We start from the raw sequence: 17,074 nt of genomic DNA, 5'->3' as shown, positions 1-17,074 counted from the left end.
AATGTGTCCCCATGAAGGGACACGGCCCCATCTCAGCAACCCCACGCCATCTGCCATGAGAGGTCACAACCCCTTGGCCATAGCATCCTGCCATGAGAGCTGTTCCCCCTTGAGGTGACCCCGTGTTGTCTCCATGAGAGGTCACAGTCCCTTGGTCATGATATCCCTCTAAGAGGGGTCACAACCCTATAGTAGAAACATTCCCCCTTGAGGGGACACAGGCCCAAGACAATGACCCCATAGCAGTGGGGGTCACACATTCCATCCCCCAGGAGGGATCACAACCCCATAGCAGTGATGGCATGCCATGATCCTTTGTGAGCACACAGCCCCACTGCACTGATATCACGTGTTTCATTGCAGCCCTTGCTCTGCCACTGGCAGGAGTGACAAAACCCCAGAGGTGTCTGCACTCAAGGACAGCACTGCCAGCCTCCACAAACAGCCCTGGCTGCCAAGGTCTCCTCGAGAGCAGGCTGTGGCCCCCAGTGCTAATCTCACCTTGTGAAACAACTGGTTATCATTATTATTATTATCCTCTGCTGTGACAACTGTGCTGGAAGGGCTCCATTCCCAGCTGCCTTATCACTGCACCAGGCACTGGGAGATGCCATGGTCTGCGAGATGAACGGGATGAAGAGCAGAAAAGAGAACATGCTGCCAAGCTTTTATTGCTCTTGCTTTTGTCATCTCATGCTCTGAGATGGAAATAAATGAAACTGGCTGTAAGAGCACAGCTCCAGCACGGCGGCTCTCCGATGGGGTCAGAATCTCTGCACCATCACTTGATTAAATGAGGCGGTGACCTCCCAGCACACACTGTGCATGGCTATGACGGTACAGGAGGGGCAAGGAAAGCCTGACAAAAACTTTGTTATCTCCTCTGAAGTTCACCAGCTCTTGCATGTCATGCCTACGGCTGCCAAACCCGGTGCCGTGCGGGACCAGATGGATGTCACTTTGGATGTGTTAACACCCGCCAGGAAATCTGCGCTCCGATGGCAGTCACCATGGAGATCCGATGGAAGCCTTTGGAGGACCAGAAGCAAAGAGACGTGTCAGTGATATCATGGAAGGAGATAAAAATAGCAGGGCAGTTTCTGAGCCCAGCAGACTGGCGCAGCATTCCCCCAGGGCTGGTTTGCCATCCGCCGGGAGCGGAGCGCTGTGCATTTTGCGCTCTCCCTCTTGCTGGCAGAAGGCTGGTGCCTCCAGCAATGCAGCTCCCAACTGCAGCCCCCCAGGGCAAAACAGAGAGAGGAGACGGGCTGGCATTCAATGTCTTTGGGCTGCAGACCACTGAGATGAGCTACCTGTGGCTGCAGGAGGCGTATCATGAGCTGCTCGCTGTGATACATGTCCGGCTCCAGTGTAAAACCCCCATCTACCGCTGTTAGATTGCAGCTAAGAAGATTACTGTTTTCATCTCAATTAATAGGGATCTGAGCCAATGTTCCCGAAATCAATGGTAAATGTTGCATTGTCTTCACTGAGCTTCAGAAATAGGATTAAGAGCCAGAGGACGGAGCGTGGGAGGCTGGCAATGGTGCTGAAGGGTTTGAGTTACAGTATGGGGAATGATATCGAAGCCGGGTTTGACCCTGATGCTTAGCTGGGTAATGGTGGCATCACAAATAACGCTCTCAGCAAGGGTCTGGACTTCAAGAAATGGAGAGATATGGCACTGCATGACATGGTGATGGGCTGATGTTGGACCTTGGAGGTCTTTTCCAACCTTAATGATTCTATAATTTTATGAGTCCCTTATGAAGACACTGTTTTGTCCACCAGACTGTAATATAGGGGGGCTGAGCACAGAAATGGGAACCTAGAAATGATTTAATCACCAAATTGTGATGCTGACTTTACTCTTACCTCCCTCTACCAGCAGAAAGAGAGGGATGCTACTTTCAGCTTTGGCAAGAAAAGGATGCCAGTGCATGGAGCATGGTGTAGCTCAGCCAGCAAGGCACATCCCGTAATAAAACTGAGCATGAACATCCACAGAGGAACGTGGGAAGACAGCATGAGGCACAGTGACAATGTCTAAAAAGACATTTGTTTTAAACTGAATTAAAATAAATATCATAGAATCACAGAATCATTCAGATTGGAAAAGACCTCCACAGATCCTATTTCCCTAAAAACCACGTTGGCTGATGGGAACTGCTCTACATTTCCTCAGTTTCCAGCTAACAAAGTTCCATATCAGTAGCGACACCCCTTTTTTATGGGGCAGACATTGCCCTTATGAAACTTGAAAACTGTTTCAATTCCTCACCTCCCATCAGCATTTTTCCAGCTCTGAGCTCAGCTGTAATTCCACCATTCCACTAGATGGATACCACTGTCAGGATTACTTTATTTTCAGCTCAAACATTCTCTTTCTCAATGTGCTTCCTTTGGTGGTCTCTGGTTTTTTTCCTTTCGTGCCATTCCTTTGTTGCACGGTTTCCAACAGCTCCTGGCATCTCTGTGCCCTTGCTGTTGTCCCCACTCCCGCTGCTTGTGTCTTCCTTCCCATGGTCTTCTGGCCCAACCCACGAGCAAAGCGTGGTTACAAATGGGACGGAAGGACAGCCAGATGGACTCACATCCTTGCTGTTGGATGCTCAGATAAACCCGGTGGGCACATCCTTCCCCTGCACTGTGTGTGATCACCCACACCATGCGAGCTCCCTGCTCTCCCCACCCCCATCCTTCTCCCAGCTCCTCTGTCCCCATAGGGTTTATTCCCCAGCAGCAGGAACGAATGCATCCATCCCACGCTGTACCATGGGTGAACCCATGACTCAGCTCCAGCTCAGCCCGTCCTGTTTACCCTGGGTGTGCAGCAGCTTCATTTCCTCCATCCACACCGACCTTTAGCACCGAGCAAAGCTCCACAGCCCTGAGAGGTGCCTGCATTTCATTCAGCCCCTACAGAACCCCACTGCAGTTCTCTTGGCACCGACCATCACCATCCCACACACTCGGATGTCACCCACAGAAACAATAGCAGCTGGACAGGTTTTGGGGAGCAAACCTCCAAAAATGGGGTTTTTGGGGCAGCGTTCCCACCCAGACTGCTCTCCCTCAGGCAGGCGCCCTCATCCAGACCCTCTCTGCTCCTGCCCTGCAGTTTGTAGCTCCTTCATTGGCATCCTATAGAGCAGACTTATAGAGGAAACTCCAGCCTTCCAGTCACCAGTGTCTTAAAATCCTGTTCTGCTTCACATCAAGACTTGTCAAGACTGAAATAAGATCCTCTGATATTACCATGCCATTCCCCAGAGCCCTTCATGGGAGTTGTTTTGATGCTTCTAATCACAGCTTCTGCTTTCTCATGCATTTTATTACACCTTTATTTTCGAATACAGGAGATTAATAGAAAAGAGGGACTGAAACAACGTTCAGATGGACTTCAGATGTAGAGTCTGAACTGAGCTCTGGCCTTCAGAGGTTGGGGAGAACTTTTCAACCCGAGTTTCTGATTCCAAGACAGAGATCTCTGGTGGCAGTGGTTGGGTGAAAACCTTTTGGCAAGCTGCATTGGGATTCCCTAAGACCTGCCTAAAACAACCAGTGCAACACAGTTCTTGGTCAAGAACCATGTAGATATGGCACTTGGGGACATGGTTTAGTGGGCATGGTGGGGATGGATTGGGGTTGGACTCGATCCTAGAGGTCTTTTCCCACCTTAATGATTCTTTGAATGGACACGGTAGGGGCCAGTTGACAATTGGACTCAATGATCCTAGAGGTCTTTTCCAACAGGAATCAGTCCTATGATTCTATGGGATGGCTTCATCTGGACAGGAGAGCACAAGGGCAGAGCCCACCTGAGGCTCAGAGCTGGCTCTGGGTTTGGCTGCACATGGGGAGCAAATGCTGGCAGGACGCAGCGAGGTGAAGGAGAGGGCTGGTTCCCCTCTCTCTGTCTCTGTTTAGAAGCAGAAGGACGAACACATTCACCCCCAGGCATAAGCAAGGCATGGGACATTCCTACCCCATGTCAGTCAGGATGTGGTTAGCACCACGTGGCTCACCCACAACACAAGAGAGCATCACTTGGGGGCAGTGGGCAGACTGTACCTCCCAGCCAGCAACGAGGACACATTTCCACCCTGAACGCTGCCCTTCTATCATTATCCTGAGCCAGTCCAGCTGTGGGGAGCAATCTGGCACCCACTCACTATATTCTCCTCAGCTCACAGCCCGAACACCACGAGATCCCACACTTGAGGTGGCCTTAAGGCTACCAGGACAAGAAGCAGAGCTCAGGAGCAAAACCGCAGCCCTCCCTGCCAGCCACCCAGGGCCACCTTGTGTGACTTCAAGCCCTGCCCTTCTTGGGTGGTAACGGCGAGCAGAAATACCCAGGGCTCTTCCTGAGAGCTATTGTTCAAAGCCCTTTGCTGGAGGAATTTCGTGCTTCCTTTCCAAGGCAACAAGCCCTGGCAGTGCCCCCAATGCCCACCGCCCCTGTGGCTCTCAGGGTGGGATTCCCTCCCGGGACCCCTCCTGCTTTCCCCAAACTCTGTCACACCCTTCCAAAGCCACACAGAGCACTGCAGACACACATATGCCGTATCCCGATGCCAATGGGATCCGTGCTGCAACAGCAAAGCAGTTCAGGTGGCTTCTCCCCATCGACCCAATAGGTGTCATTTCACACCACAGACGATGTGGACCGTTGTGACAACGGGTCAGCAGCTACCAAAAAGAGTCACTGCCACTTTTACCCCCCTTCTATCACCCAGCCCCGCGCCGTTCTCAGTTTTAAATGCCGCTGACACCTAGCGTTGCTTCTCCCAACTGCACCCCGAGCTACGGGAAGCCTTGCAGCTGTAAACTGTCCTTGGCACAGTCTGGAGCACAAAGGAAAGGATCAGACATCATGGATCTATAATTTTTCTGCAGCTCTGCCCTCCTGTTCCAGCTCGGGTTTGGTCACCAGTTTCCTTCCTCTCTTCTGAGTCCTTATTTTTAGTGCAGATGAATACAGGCAGCTCCTGCCAACTTCCCACACCCTTCCCTCCCACTTCTGCACCCTTTGCTAACGGAGCAGATGGGAGGAGCGATCAGCTGGGAGAAAACTCCAGCAAGATGGCACTTGGGGATGTAACCAGTGATGGCTTGGCAGTTGGACTCGATGATCTTAGAGGTCTTTTCCAACCTTAATGATTCTATGATGGCTATACAGTGCACCAAGCAGACCCGTGCAGGATGGGGTGCGTGGTGAGAGGAGGAGATGGGGACTGCCAGAATGGGATGGGGGAACTGGCAGCCACTGAGGTAAGTTCTGCCATCCACAAGCTGCTTCTGAAGAAGCTACACATTTGCTCTTAATTTTTTTTGCTGATCATCTTAATTTTACCGAATGTAAAATTAACATTTTAATTTTAACAATGAAGGTTTGCTCTAGCAAAACCAATATCAGTCTTGGGCTTTTGCCATGCCGTGGAATTTTAATGCTTTATTAGAACTCATAAGGGTTTCAGCAGCATTTGCAGCTGCTCCATAGAGTGAAACTCCGCTTCGTTACCTCTTCAAGCATCGCAGGCCCACCTGTGCTTAGGATGTAAGAGCTGGGAAACCAGGGTCAGATCTCTGGGATCCGACGTTTTTGACTTCTGCTACTTTATCACAGCACCCCAACCTGGTTGAGGCTGGAGCCCCTCAGGGTCCCTCTGGCCCAGCACTGCCCCAGCAGGGACACAGAGCTGTGCCCAGGCCCAGGTCCTGGAAGCCCTGGGAGGTCCCCAAGGAGGAGACCCCACATCTCTCTGGTCCTAATGCCAGAGCTCTGATACCCACCCAAGCAAGCAGAGCTGCTGATGGGCACGGGGAGCTCCTGGCTGTGTCCAGTGCCTCTGGGCACCGCTGAGCAGAGCCGGCTCCGTGCCTCTGCACCTCCCTACAGGAATTCATGGCCACGATGGGATCCCCTGAGCCTCCCCTGCTCCATGCTAAGCAGCCCTACAGCATCTCGGCAGCTTTCCACTCATTACCCAAGTCTCTCCTGCACAAAATAATCATAATAATCAGTCTTGCAAATAAACAAGCAGTCTTGGTCTTGGTGTTAGGTGCTACAAACGGCGATAGAGGAGGGAAGCCTGAAGATCCCCCGTCATTCCAAGCTGCAGGCGCACAACAACGCGCTTAATACGCGCGACGGGCGCACCACTCTGGCCACGCCCCCACCTTACGTCACAGCGCGCTGTCAGCCAATGGGAGGCGGCGCTCTCGGAGCGGCCATTCACTGCACGGGGGAGGGATGAATGGAACCGATGACGTAAGCAGCGCGTTCCCACGGCCCTCAATCCGCGCTCCGGGATGGAAGCGGAACCGGGAGCGGAGCGGCGGCGTTGGGCCGCGGCCTCGTGTGTGTTAACGGGCGCCTCGAGGGGCTTCGGCCGCAGCCTGGCACGGTTGTTGGCCCCGAGGCTCGGCCCGGATTCGCTGCTGTTGCTATTGGCCCGCTCGGATGAAGCGCTGGCCCAACTGGCGGCCGAGCTGCGGGACTCCTGCCCTGGTTTGCGGGTGGAATGCGTGGCCGCCGATCTGGGATCCGAGGAGGGGTTGCGGAGGGCGATGGGAGCCGTGCGGGAGCTGCTGCCTGGTGGGCCGCCCGGCCGCCTGCTGCTTATCAACAACGCCGGTAACAGCGGGGCTGTGGAGCCGGGCGGTGGGAGGGGGAAGTTGGTGCCTGTGGGTCCTGCAGCCCCACACTGCCGTGCACAATCCTTTGGAAATGCTTGTAGCCTTGCTTTATGGGCAAGCTTTCGCGTCTGCTGGCTGCTGTGCCTTTTATTTGTCTATTATTGCCATAAATAAGACCAGACAACCCAGTAGGTAATGCTGCTACAGAAATCAGACCTCAGGTCTTCCCCTGGCTTGGTTCAGAAGAAAAGGGAAAAGCGGGAGAGCGTGGTGATCCCTGAGGACGTTGCACTTGGGGCTGAAGGTCGGGAGCTGTTTGCTTTGTCAGAGCAACAGTGCTGGCTGGGGGGCAAAAGCCCAGAGAAGAGATGGCTTCCAGTGACCTCGATGTGGCCTTCCAGTGCTTAAAGGGAGTTTCTAAAGAAATGGGTAGGGATGAGAGGTGATGGCCTCAAGTTGTGCCAGGGGAGGGTCAGGTTTTGGGTGGGGGTCAGATCAGGTTAGGTTTTGGTCTCCAAAAGAGCAATCAGGCACTGGCACAGCTGCCAAGGGAGTGATGGGGGTCATCAACCCTGGAGGTGTTCCAGATCCGTGGAGATGTGACAACTGGGGATGTGATCAGTGGGCGTGGGTTGGAGTTGGGGATCTTAGGAGCCTTTTCTATCCTTGATGATTCTATGTTTGTTAGCATCGTGGCATTGTTTGGGGATCCGGGTGTCCCAAATCCACACTGAATTCCTCCAACCTCATCTGCACTCCTTTCCCAGGCTCCTTGGGCGACATCTCCAAATCCTTCCTCAACCTCACCGATCCCAATGAGATCAACGCCTACTTCGCCTTCAACATCACCTCGGCGCTCTGCCTCACCAGCAGCGCCCTGCAGGCCTTTGGGACACGGCCAGGCTGCAGCAGGACAGTGGTGAACATCTCATCTCTCTGCGCCCTGCAGCCCTTCCGCAGCTGGGCGCTGTACTGCAGTGGGAAGGCTGCCCGGGATATGATGTTCCGTGTGCTGGCAGTGGAGGAGCCTGACGTCCGTGTGCTCAACTATGCTCCAGGTGATGAAGGAGATGCATTCACAGAATGGCTTGGCTTGGAAGGGACCTAAAGGATCATCAGCTTCAACCCCCCTGCTGCATGCAGGACAACCAATTCCCATATTGAATACTAGACCAGGCTCCCCATCCAACCTGGGCTTGAATGCCTCCTAGATGCATCCACAGCCTCTCTGGGCAGCTGTTCCAGCACCGTACCATTCTCATAGTAAAGAACTTCTCCCTGACATCCAACCTCAATCTTCCCTCCCTCAACTTCAAGCCATTTCCCCTAGTCCTGCTGTTATCTACCCTTTCACAGAGTTGACTCCCCTCCTGTCTGTAGGCTCCCTTTAGGTACTGCAGGCTGCAATGAGGTCACCCCACAGCCTTTTCTTCTCCAGGCTGAACAAGACCACCTCCCTCAGCCTGTCTTTGTAGGGAGATGCTCCAGCCCTTTGCTCATCTCTGTGGCTCTCTTCTGGACCCTCTCCAACAGCTCCCTGTCTTTCTTGTACTGGGGGCCCAGACCTGGATGCAGTGCTGCAGATGAGGCCTCACATGGCAGAGTGGAGAGGGACAATCACCTCGCCTCATTCCTATGAGTTTTAATGGAAGAGAGATTTTCCTCCTGCACCTGGAGGACCGAGCACCAGATCTTGCTTTCAGCTCACATCCTTTCTTTTCCTGCTCTCCCCCCAGGTCCCCTGGACACAGACATGCAGCTCTTGGCTCGCACGAAGACTGGAGATGCTGAGGTGCGTCAGCAATTCCAGAGCCTGCATGAGAGTGGGAAGCTGATAGACTGTTCTGTGTCAGCCCAGAAGCTGCTGAGGCTTCTGGAGGAGAATACCTTCACCTCAGGTGCACACGTGGACTTTTACAGCATCTGAGCTGCTCTCATCTCCATGCTGTTTTCTGCCCACTGCTCCCTGCAGTTTGGTGGCTGTTTGGGTGCTGCACAGCCTTCAAGAGAACATCTCTGGCTGCCTTATGGATGCTCCCTATGCCCTTATGGGGTGGGTGGGGGGATTCACTGCCAAGCTCAGCCAGGCTACAAAGAAAGCCATGCTCTGAGGACCACTTATCCAAGGTCTTGTCCTGCCTGGACCCTGCTGAGCTCTCCTGTGCACACAGCCGAAGCAAAGGGATGGGGGAGCAGAGGTGGCTTCCCCAATGGAACTAGACAGAAAGCACCATGCTAATGCACTGCTGCATGGCATCCCAGTGAGTGTGGATGCACGCTCCCTGTTCTGCTCATTCAGAGGCAGGAGCTGAGCAGCAGAGGGAGCTGCCTGTGCAGATTTGGCTCTGCTGCACAGACCCACCCACCAGCACAGCCTGCATGAGTTACAGCTCTGCCCTGGGTTTGTGCAGTGCTCCTATTTCAGTCCAAGCCTGGAGTTGGGGCCCGAGCCCCTCCTGGGCTGTTCTTTCAGGTATTTGTGGGGTTTTATCCTTGTTTTTCCCATCAAGTTCCAGGAGGCAGAAGCCCTCATAGATGTGCCCCCATCCAGAAAGCTGTGCTAGAAGTGGGAACACCGCAGTGCTAATAGTAAGGCTGGTGCCCCATGTGCCCTCCAAGTGTCCAACCCAATGACGGCTACCTTCCTGCTGCCCTCTCTCACGGTCCTCTGTCCCAGTTTTTGTCTGTTTAACTTCATCTGCAGTCATTAAAAGTTTCCTGTCTGGTCTTCTCTTCCATGTTCTAAATGGGTACGTTTCCAAGAGGGTGGGAGCAGGGAGCATCACCATCCAGCAGGGCACCACGTGGGTCTGTGTCCTGGAGCACCTGCACCACAGGCTGCCACTTAAAATCAGGCATTTCTCCAACCAAAGCCTTCTCACCCATGAGAAGTTTTTGTTTTTTCTGCCTGGATTTGGGACGCTGGCCTAAATTCAAGTGTTTAAACCAGGTCTGCTGGGCTCCCTGAGCACCCCTGTGCCAGTGCCCGCCTGAGGTATGGATGCTGGGCATGGATACAATGCCTGTGGGCTGAAAGCAGGAGGATGGGGTGAGCCCACCTTTGTCCCCACTCCCCATTTAAGGCTTCCAGCTGCACTGTGGGTTTACCTGGAGTCCCTTTATGTTCTCAGTCCCTGCCTGCTGTGTGCCACATTGATTTTGTCCCTTAAAGTGAATGCTATGAGGGCGCCCGTTCTGAGCCCAAACACTCTTTGCTGTTATTTAGGGCTTTACCTGCCCATAGCAAGAGGCAAGAGCCTTAGTGCCCACGTGTCCCACTGATTGTCCCAGATCATAGAAACAGAATGGCCTGGCTTGAAAAGGACCACGATGATCATCCAGTTCCAACCCCCTGCTATGTGCAGGGTCGCCAACCAGCAGCCCAGGCTGCCCAGAGCCACATCCAGCCTGGCCTTGAATGCTTCCAGGGATGGAGCATCCACAACCAATGAACAAATCTTAGCTTACCTTGAGCTCCCCTCTGGTTCTCAGGTGCAGCTGTGAGCAGCAGGGGCAGAATGGCAGAATGCTGGACCTGGTGTAGCTGATCTTCAACCAGGAAAGCACAGCTTGCATGGGGTAAGGGGTAACGGCTTTATATTGGGGAAGGGTTGGGTTATGTTGGATATTCGGAAGAAATTCTTCACTCAGAGGGGAAGGGGGGAGGAAGGGGCTGTCAGAGCTGTGCCCCATCCCTGAAGGTGCTCAGGGCCACGGATGGGCTTTGGGGATCTGGTCCATGGGAGGTATCCCTGCACGCGGGGTGGGCTGTGAGATCCCTTTACGCTGGAATTCTGAGAGCTCCACGAGCAAAGCGGTGGGAAATACTTTTCTCTCTTTTCCAGCATTTTTTGTGACCACCTGAGGGCGTACCGAGACCGGGAAATAGGGACAGCCCAGCACCGGCTGCTCAGGTTGGGTGTTAGGAAACATTCCGGCTCCCAAAGGACGGCCAGGCATTGGCACAGCTGCCCGGGGGGTAAGAGTCACCATCCCCGGAGATGTTCCAGAACCATGGAGATATGAACGCCCCTGAGATGGCCTCAATGGGACCTGAGGTCTGGCCCCGTTTCATTTCTATACTGATGGTTTGGATGAGGGCATTGAGTGCCCTCTCAGCATGGTTGCAGATCACCAAGTTGGAAGGAAAAGTTGATCTGCTTGAAGGTGGGAAGGCCATGCAGAGGGATCTGGACAGGGCTGATCGATGGGCTGAGGCCAATGGGATGAAGTTCAACAAGGCCAAGTGCCAGGTCCTGCTCTTTGGTCACACCAACCCCATGTAATGCAGCAGTTTTGGGGCAGAGTGGCTGCAAAGCTGTGTGAAGGAGAAGGATCTGAGGGTGTTGGTCAACGGCCAGAGCAACATGAGCCAGCAGTGTGATCGATGGGAGGTGTCACTGCACACAGCAGGGATTGGAGCTTGATGGGCACTGAGATCCCTTCCAACTCAACCCATGCTGTGATTCCATGATGAGGAGCAGCTGAGGGAACTGAGGTGGTTCGGTCTGGAGTTGAGGGGGCTCGGAGGAGACCTCATCACTCTCAACAACTCCCTGAATGGAGGTTGGAGTGAGGTGGGGGTGAGCCCCTGCTCCCAGGTAACAGCAATAGGATGAAAGGTGATGGCCTCAAGCTGCACCAGGGAAGGCTCAGGTTGGATATTAGGAAACACTTCTTCTCCAAAAGGGTGGTCAGGCACTGGCACAGCTGCCTAGGGAGTGGTGAGCTCAGCGCTCCTGGAAGTGTCCCAGAACCATGGAGATGTGGCACTGAGGGACGTGGTTATGGGGATGGTGGGGTGGGTTGGGCTTGGACTTGGGGATCTTAGAGGTCTTTTCCAACCTGAATGATTCCATAATTTACACAAATTTTGCACCAGCGAGACCCCAGAAGGAGCAGTGACACGAGGACCCATCTGGGTGCCTCTGTGATATTCAGAGGTGACAGCCCCATTGACCTGCCCACATCCCCAGCCCCCTCCCACCCCGGCACACACTGCCGCCTTTGTGCCTGTGGATGGGGGTGAAATACAGAGAATTGGGTTATGAAAGGACCCAAAGTCACCACCGACCTTTTATTTCCGTGCGTGTGACCGGGTGCTGGGGATGGCAGCGAGGGCAAGCCCGTTAAATCCTCCCAAAGCCTCCCAAATTAAAAACGGAGCGTGCTCTGCCACCTCCCAAATCTCAGCCCCTGACCTGGGCTGCCCCCGGCTCAGCAGGTCGTGAGGCAGCAGCCACGTCGCTCTTCCCCTTATTAAAGGTTTCGCAGCAGAGAGGAGGAGGAGGAGGAGGAGATGGTGATTTCTGGTGGGCAGAAGTGCTGAGCACGGGGCTTTCTGCAGGACGTAGAGTGCCTGGCTTGCAAACAAGCAGCTGCCTCTGGCCACAGGGCCAAAGGTAAACGAACTGTTCCTACAGCAAGGCATTGCAGGGGGAAAAAGGCCTCCAGGAGTGCCCACGTTTCCCACTCAACCCACGTTCATAGTGTGGGGTCAGTGTGGGGATACACAGAGCCAGCAGGACCCCAACCTCCCACTGCTCCGTGCAGTGAGTCGGGCACAGTGCAGGCTCTGTGTCAGGGATTGGGAGGACATCTAGCCAGCCTGGGAGAGCTGGAATGACAAACACCTTCCTGCTAAGCTGGCACCAAAAGGAGCCATGGAATCACGGCAAGCCCTTCGTACCATGTGCAAACCACATTGGTGGCACTGTCTCCCCAAGGCTGCCCACTCGCTCGCGCACAGCAGAACCAACACAAATCTTCTTGCTCCTCAGACCCAGCAAAGAGCCGTACCCCTCCTTGGCACCAACAGCATCTGAGAGTGCTGTGAGCCTCTGATCCTTTTCAAACCATTGTGGGATATTGACACAGAGGATTTGCAGCCGGCAGCTACATCAGAGCAAACATCCTCTGCCGACAACAGGATAATAATGTGAGCTGCAGGAAGGCAGACTGGGCTCTGCACCACTTCTACCCACCTCCCCTCCGTGCTGTCCCCTGCCTTTGGTTTTGGCTTTGTGCTAGGGACCAGCTGTGCCCCTCCAGAGCAGCTCCTTAATGTGTAACAAGGGACCCATCCGTTAAGCAAGGAGAGATGACAGATTAACCCAGTTTAGAGCCAAAGAGCAGTAGGTTTGCTGGTAAACTGTCCTGTTCCAGCGAGTTTCAAGTGCCTTTAATGAGTTATTATTTAGTCTGCGATAGAGGTTAATGGGGGGACATTGCAGAAATGATCTGTGATTAATTAAACCATCTTTATCCAGCACGGTCGGAGCGCCTGGACCTGTTGGGTTGGCACTGAGCTGGGACCTGAACTGGACCCACAGCTTCAACATCAGCCCCAGTGCTCCCCACGCCCCAAATTCACCAAAATTCCTACAGCAGATGGGGAAGAGCTGCTGAGAAGAATACATTTTCCCTTTATTTTGCACGCATCACCCCCAAACCACTTTTTCCCATGGGTTGCCATCCCGTGCTTAATGCAAGCCGCGTGCACCCCCAATCCTCTCTCCCCACCTACAGACGCAGTGACACCAACCATTCCCCAACACCCCATCCCCTCCCCATGTGCAGAGCTGCTGCTTCATCTCGGCACCTCCATCCTCCTCCATCCACCTCTTCGGAGCCTCGATGTTCCAACCCTTTCCCAACGAAGCTGTCGGCGGGGCTGGGAGCGCGGAGCCGCATTCACATTCCTGCCGCGAGCGCACTTGTCAGCCGAGCTGTCAGCCGTTCCCGTAATAGGGCCACGGCGGTCACTCGTGTTGGGAGTAAACACAGCAGAATCTGAGAAAACAAGAGCAGAGCCGAGACCGGGGCCTTCCCACAGCACACAGGGGAGCGGGGCTCGTGGCAGCATGGGGGGATACCTGGCTGCTCCCCCCTCCCGTCCCCGTGTCCCCAAAAAGTCAGCCTCCAGGAGGGGTGTTCTGATGCTCCTCGGAGGGCATGGGGTTGGGTGTTCCTGTAAGGAAATGGGTGTATTCAAGGGTAGAATGGGGGGTTTGGAACCGTAGGGTGTGTTGGGATGGCTCTGTCCTTGAGGTTGTCGTGGCTGGGAGCTGGTGGAGCTGTGGGTTGGAGATGTGTAGGGGTCGTTGGTGCCGTTCTGTTGGCTCCCAGACCCTCTGACCGCATCCGGAGAGCTGTGCAGCCTGAAAAGGGCAGGATTTAGGGACAAAGAAGGGGCAGAGCTGTCACCCTACGGACACCGCTTTGGGATGGGCACATGGCCACGGTGATGGGGAGAGGAAGTGGGGCTGCATGGCGATCCCCACCACGGGTTGGATGGTCTTAAGATTCAGGGAGCGTGGGATGGGCGTCCCATGTCCCGAGTTAGGCTGGAGCATCCCTGTGCTTTTCCAATGCCCAGCAATATTTCTTCAAACCCAGAAGCCCTACAAAGCCAAAAACACCAACAACATTTCCTCCTGGCATGTGAGCTGCTGTGGACGGACCGGGGGGGGGGGGGGGGGAGAGGGGCAGCTATTGTTCATATCCAAACCCAACCCTAAATGTTGGGGTTGGGGTCGCTTTGAAATCTCCGCCGGCCCTTTATTCCCATTAAAACATCCCCGGATCAGCTCCGAGCTGAAGTTTCTTCCCCACCCCCTGGTTGTTGGGTTTTTTTCCTTAATAATAAAGCATCTCAGATCTCCGCGTTGCAACTCATCTCACACCTAAGCAAGATTGCGTTTTGCACAACCCTTTCAGCTGTTTTCTCAATCTCTCCTCTGTCTCATTCTCAATTCAGGCAGTTGCTATAGGTATGTTTTAATCCCCAGCATGGTAGATTTTAATTAGTCTTTGTACAGATGGCCAATTAACATTCATTACTTTTGCCTTGAGCGATTAATTATGAGTTTGGATAGAATGGGAGATGGAGACAGAGGAAAGATGGGCAGGTGAATAAAAAAAGGGATTTTAATCAGAGTTTGGGATTTTTTTTTTCCCCCCTCCTCCTTATTTATATATATACACACGCACACAGAAAGAGGAGCGAAGAGAATAGCGACGAGGCCAAGCGAGCTGACCGCTCCCATTGAACCCAATGGCTCAACCCATTGCTCAGATGGGGAAACTGAGGCTGGGAGCCCTATGGGGCACCTGGGAGATCGATGTGGGGCTGTAGGGGCACAGCGGGTGATGCTCCGGGTGCAGCCCAGCGGCGGTGCCTGTAATTCTCCCCTGCACAACACCCGCTCCCAGCTCCAACGTGTCACTAATTCTTCCTAATTGATTTTTCACGCTCTGGGGAGGGGAGATTGTGACATCCAACAACAGAGCCCTGATGTCGCGGCTTTCTCCGTTCTGAAAGGAGCCGGCACCCTCCCCCCGAGCCGGCATACTTGTCCCTGGCCCGGGTAGCCATGGTGAGTCGTTGCCCAAATCCTTTCACCGCTGCCGCGCCGATGCCGGCTGCCAATGCTCTCCCGTGCCAACGTGCTCACGCCTGCTATTTCGGGCTGGCTCTGTGCAATCCAGCAAGGAACACGAAAATAGCAAAGCCCTGGGGCTGCGTCCCGCCCCAGCATCGGGATGGAGGGGTGCAGCTATGCGCCTGACACACGTACAAGTGGTTGTGTTGGGCACAGAGAGCTGCCCGTGAGATGGTTTGTGCGCTCTGAGCAACCTACAGGGAGATGGGAAGGGTCTGGCCTTGCCTGAAGCAGGGAGGATCCATCCTGCAACGTTTGGAGGGCTCCCCGCAGGCGCCGCTTTGTGCCCATCCGGCGCCACTCGCTCGAAATCTGGGGATTTCTTTTTTAACACCTTTTACATCTTGGCCCCGAACCTCCCGAGATTGTCACTTGTCTGGAATTGTGCATCAAAACAACTTCTCCGTCAGCTGCTCAGCCCTGGGATGAGGTCCAGATTCTCCCCCCCCTCTCCCCGCTCCCCATGGCACCATTGGGTGCCGGTGCCACACAGGTCCTGGTGCTGTCCTGCATTGCACCATCCATTAGTGGGCATGGTGGTGATGGGTTCATGGATGGGCATGATGATCTTAGAGCTCTTTTCCAACCTGGAGGATTCTATGACCCTGTTGGGTTCCCTTAGGCAGCCAATCTCAACCCCATTGGAACCCAGCTCATCCCACAGTATATAAAAGAAGCTGCATGGGGAACAGGGGGCACAAAATGATGATGGTCCCTCATGCTGTGGAACACCCATCCTATGGAAACCTTGTGGATCATCACTGTGAGCCAGATCCATCCTGCACAACCTATAGGGCTCTGCTCATCTGGGAGCAGACTGTCCCCACCCAATAACCCAGTTTTACATGTGAAATATCAATGGGACGTGCAGGAATAGATGTCCCAACATGCCTCAAAGGACAACTGCAGCCCAGAGTTTGGCTCGAGCCTTCCTCCTGAGGAAGAGGAGGTGCTGGGCACCTCACTACGGCACCATCCCCACCTGCAGAGTGGTGGCAGGGTATGGCCCTCTGCGAGTATACACCATTGAAATGCGCACATTTCCTAAAAGCAATATGGAGCAGCTAAATATATTGCTCACAAATCTGTTTACACTAATAATGGCTGGGAGCCTGCCATCCATATGACTGCAAGGAACCATTGATTCAACATAAATTAACTGAAAATTACTTGTGAGAAGAAGAAACTAACTCTGTGTGTGTGTGTGTGTTGTTTTTTTTTTTCCCCCCTTGTCTTTTTTTTCTCCCTGCCAGGGATGGGGAAGCATGGAGACATTGGCACCGCCAAGCAGGGCTGTGCTTGGCAGCCCATGGCACAGCTCCGTGCCTTCCTCGCCATCCTCTTTTCCCCTTTTGCAGTGTTGGGGATGGAGCCACATGAATGTTTTTGGGTCGGGGTGGTGTTCAGCCCCCATGGATCATCCCCACAAGGATTTGGGGGCGAATGGTTGGTTTCTGTGCATGGGGATGCAGCCCTGGTGCCTGCAGACGTAACCCCATCCTACAGAGCATCCCAACCACACATGTGTGAACCCACGAACCATTCCTTTCCCAGCATCCAACCTCAAATCCCAGGCTTTGCCATCCCAGTGCTGCCGGGAGGGAGAAGCAAACGCAACGTTTATCCATCTTCCAGCAAACAGCCATGGAGACAGAAGGGTCCGGGTCGTTATCAGATCGCTGACTTCTTTAAATTACCAAAAAAAAAAAAGAAGAAAATAAATTAAAATGAAATTTAAAAAAAAAAAAAGAAAAAAAATTGGCAGCTCCGTGCATATTAGTCGAAATGCTGCAGACTTGGCTCCCTCTCACCTCCGCAACATAATGTTAAATGGCATCAAGACAGTATATCAGTCATTTACATATGTTGCTTATAGACGCCAAACTTATTAACACAATAAAACTGCTGCTCAGAAGCCTTCCTGCCTATTTTTCTCATGGAGAATGTCAGTGTTGGAAGCACCTAGCCGCCTCGTATGGAAACAC

At 53.6% G+C, this 17,074-nt stretch overlaps 1 protein-coding gene across 1 annotated transcript; it reads left to right on the top strand.

Moving 5' to 3' along the window:
• Window positions 1-6,318: 6,318 nt before the first annotated feature.
• Window positions 6,319-8,572, top strand: SPR (sepiapterin reductase; the record flags this gene model as incomplete). The annotated part of the gene is made up of 3 exons (XM_079534304.1): window positions 6,319-6,643; window positions 7,413-7,703; window positions 8,382-8,572. The coding sequence occupies 3 exons, from the start codon at window positions 6,319-6,321 to the stop codon at window positions 8,570-8,572; spliced, it is 807 nt and encodes a 268-aa protein (XP_079390430.1).
• Window positions 8,573-17,074: the final 8,502 nt, after the last annotated feature.

This window comes from Tetrao urogallus (genome assembly GCF_951394365.1).
Source record: "Tetrao urogallus genome assembly, chromosome: 4".
Classification (NCBI taxonomy): domain Eukaryota; kingdom Metazoa; phylum Chordata; class Aves; order Galliformes; family Phasianidae; genus Tetrao; species Tetrao urogallus.
The sequence above is the reverse complement of the archived record's forward strand: the minus strand, read 5'-3'. Positions and strand labels throughout refer to the sequence as shown.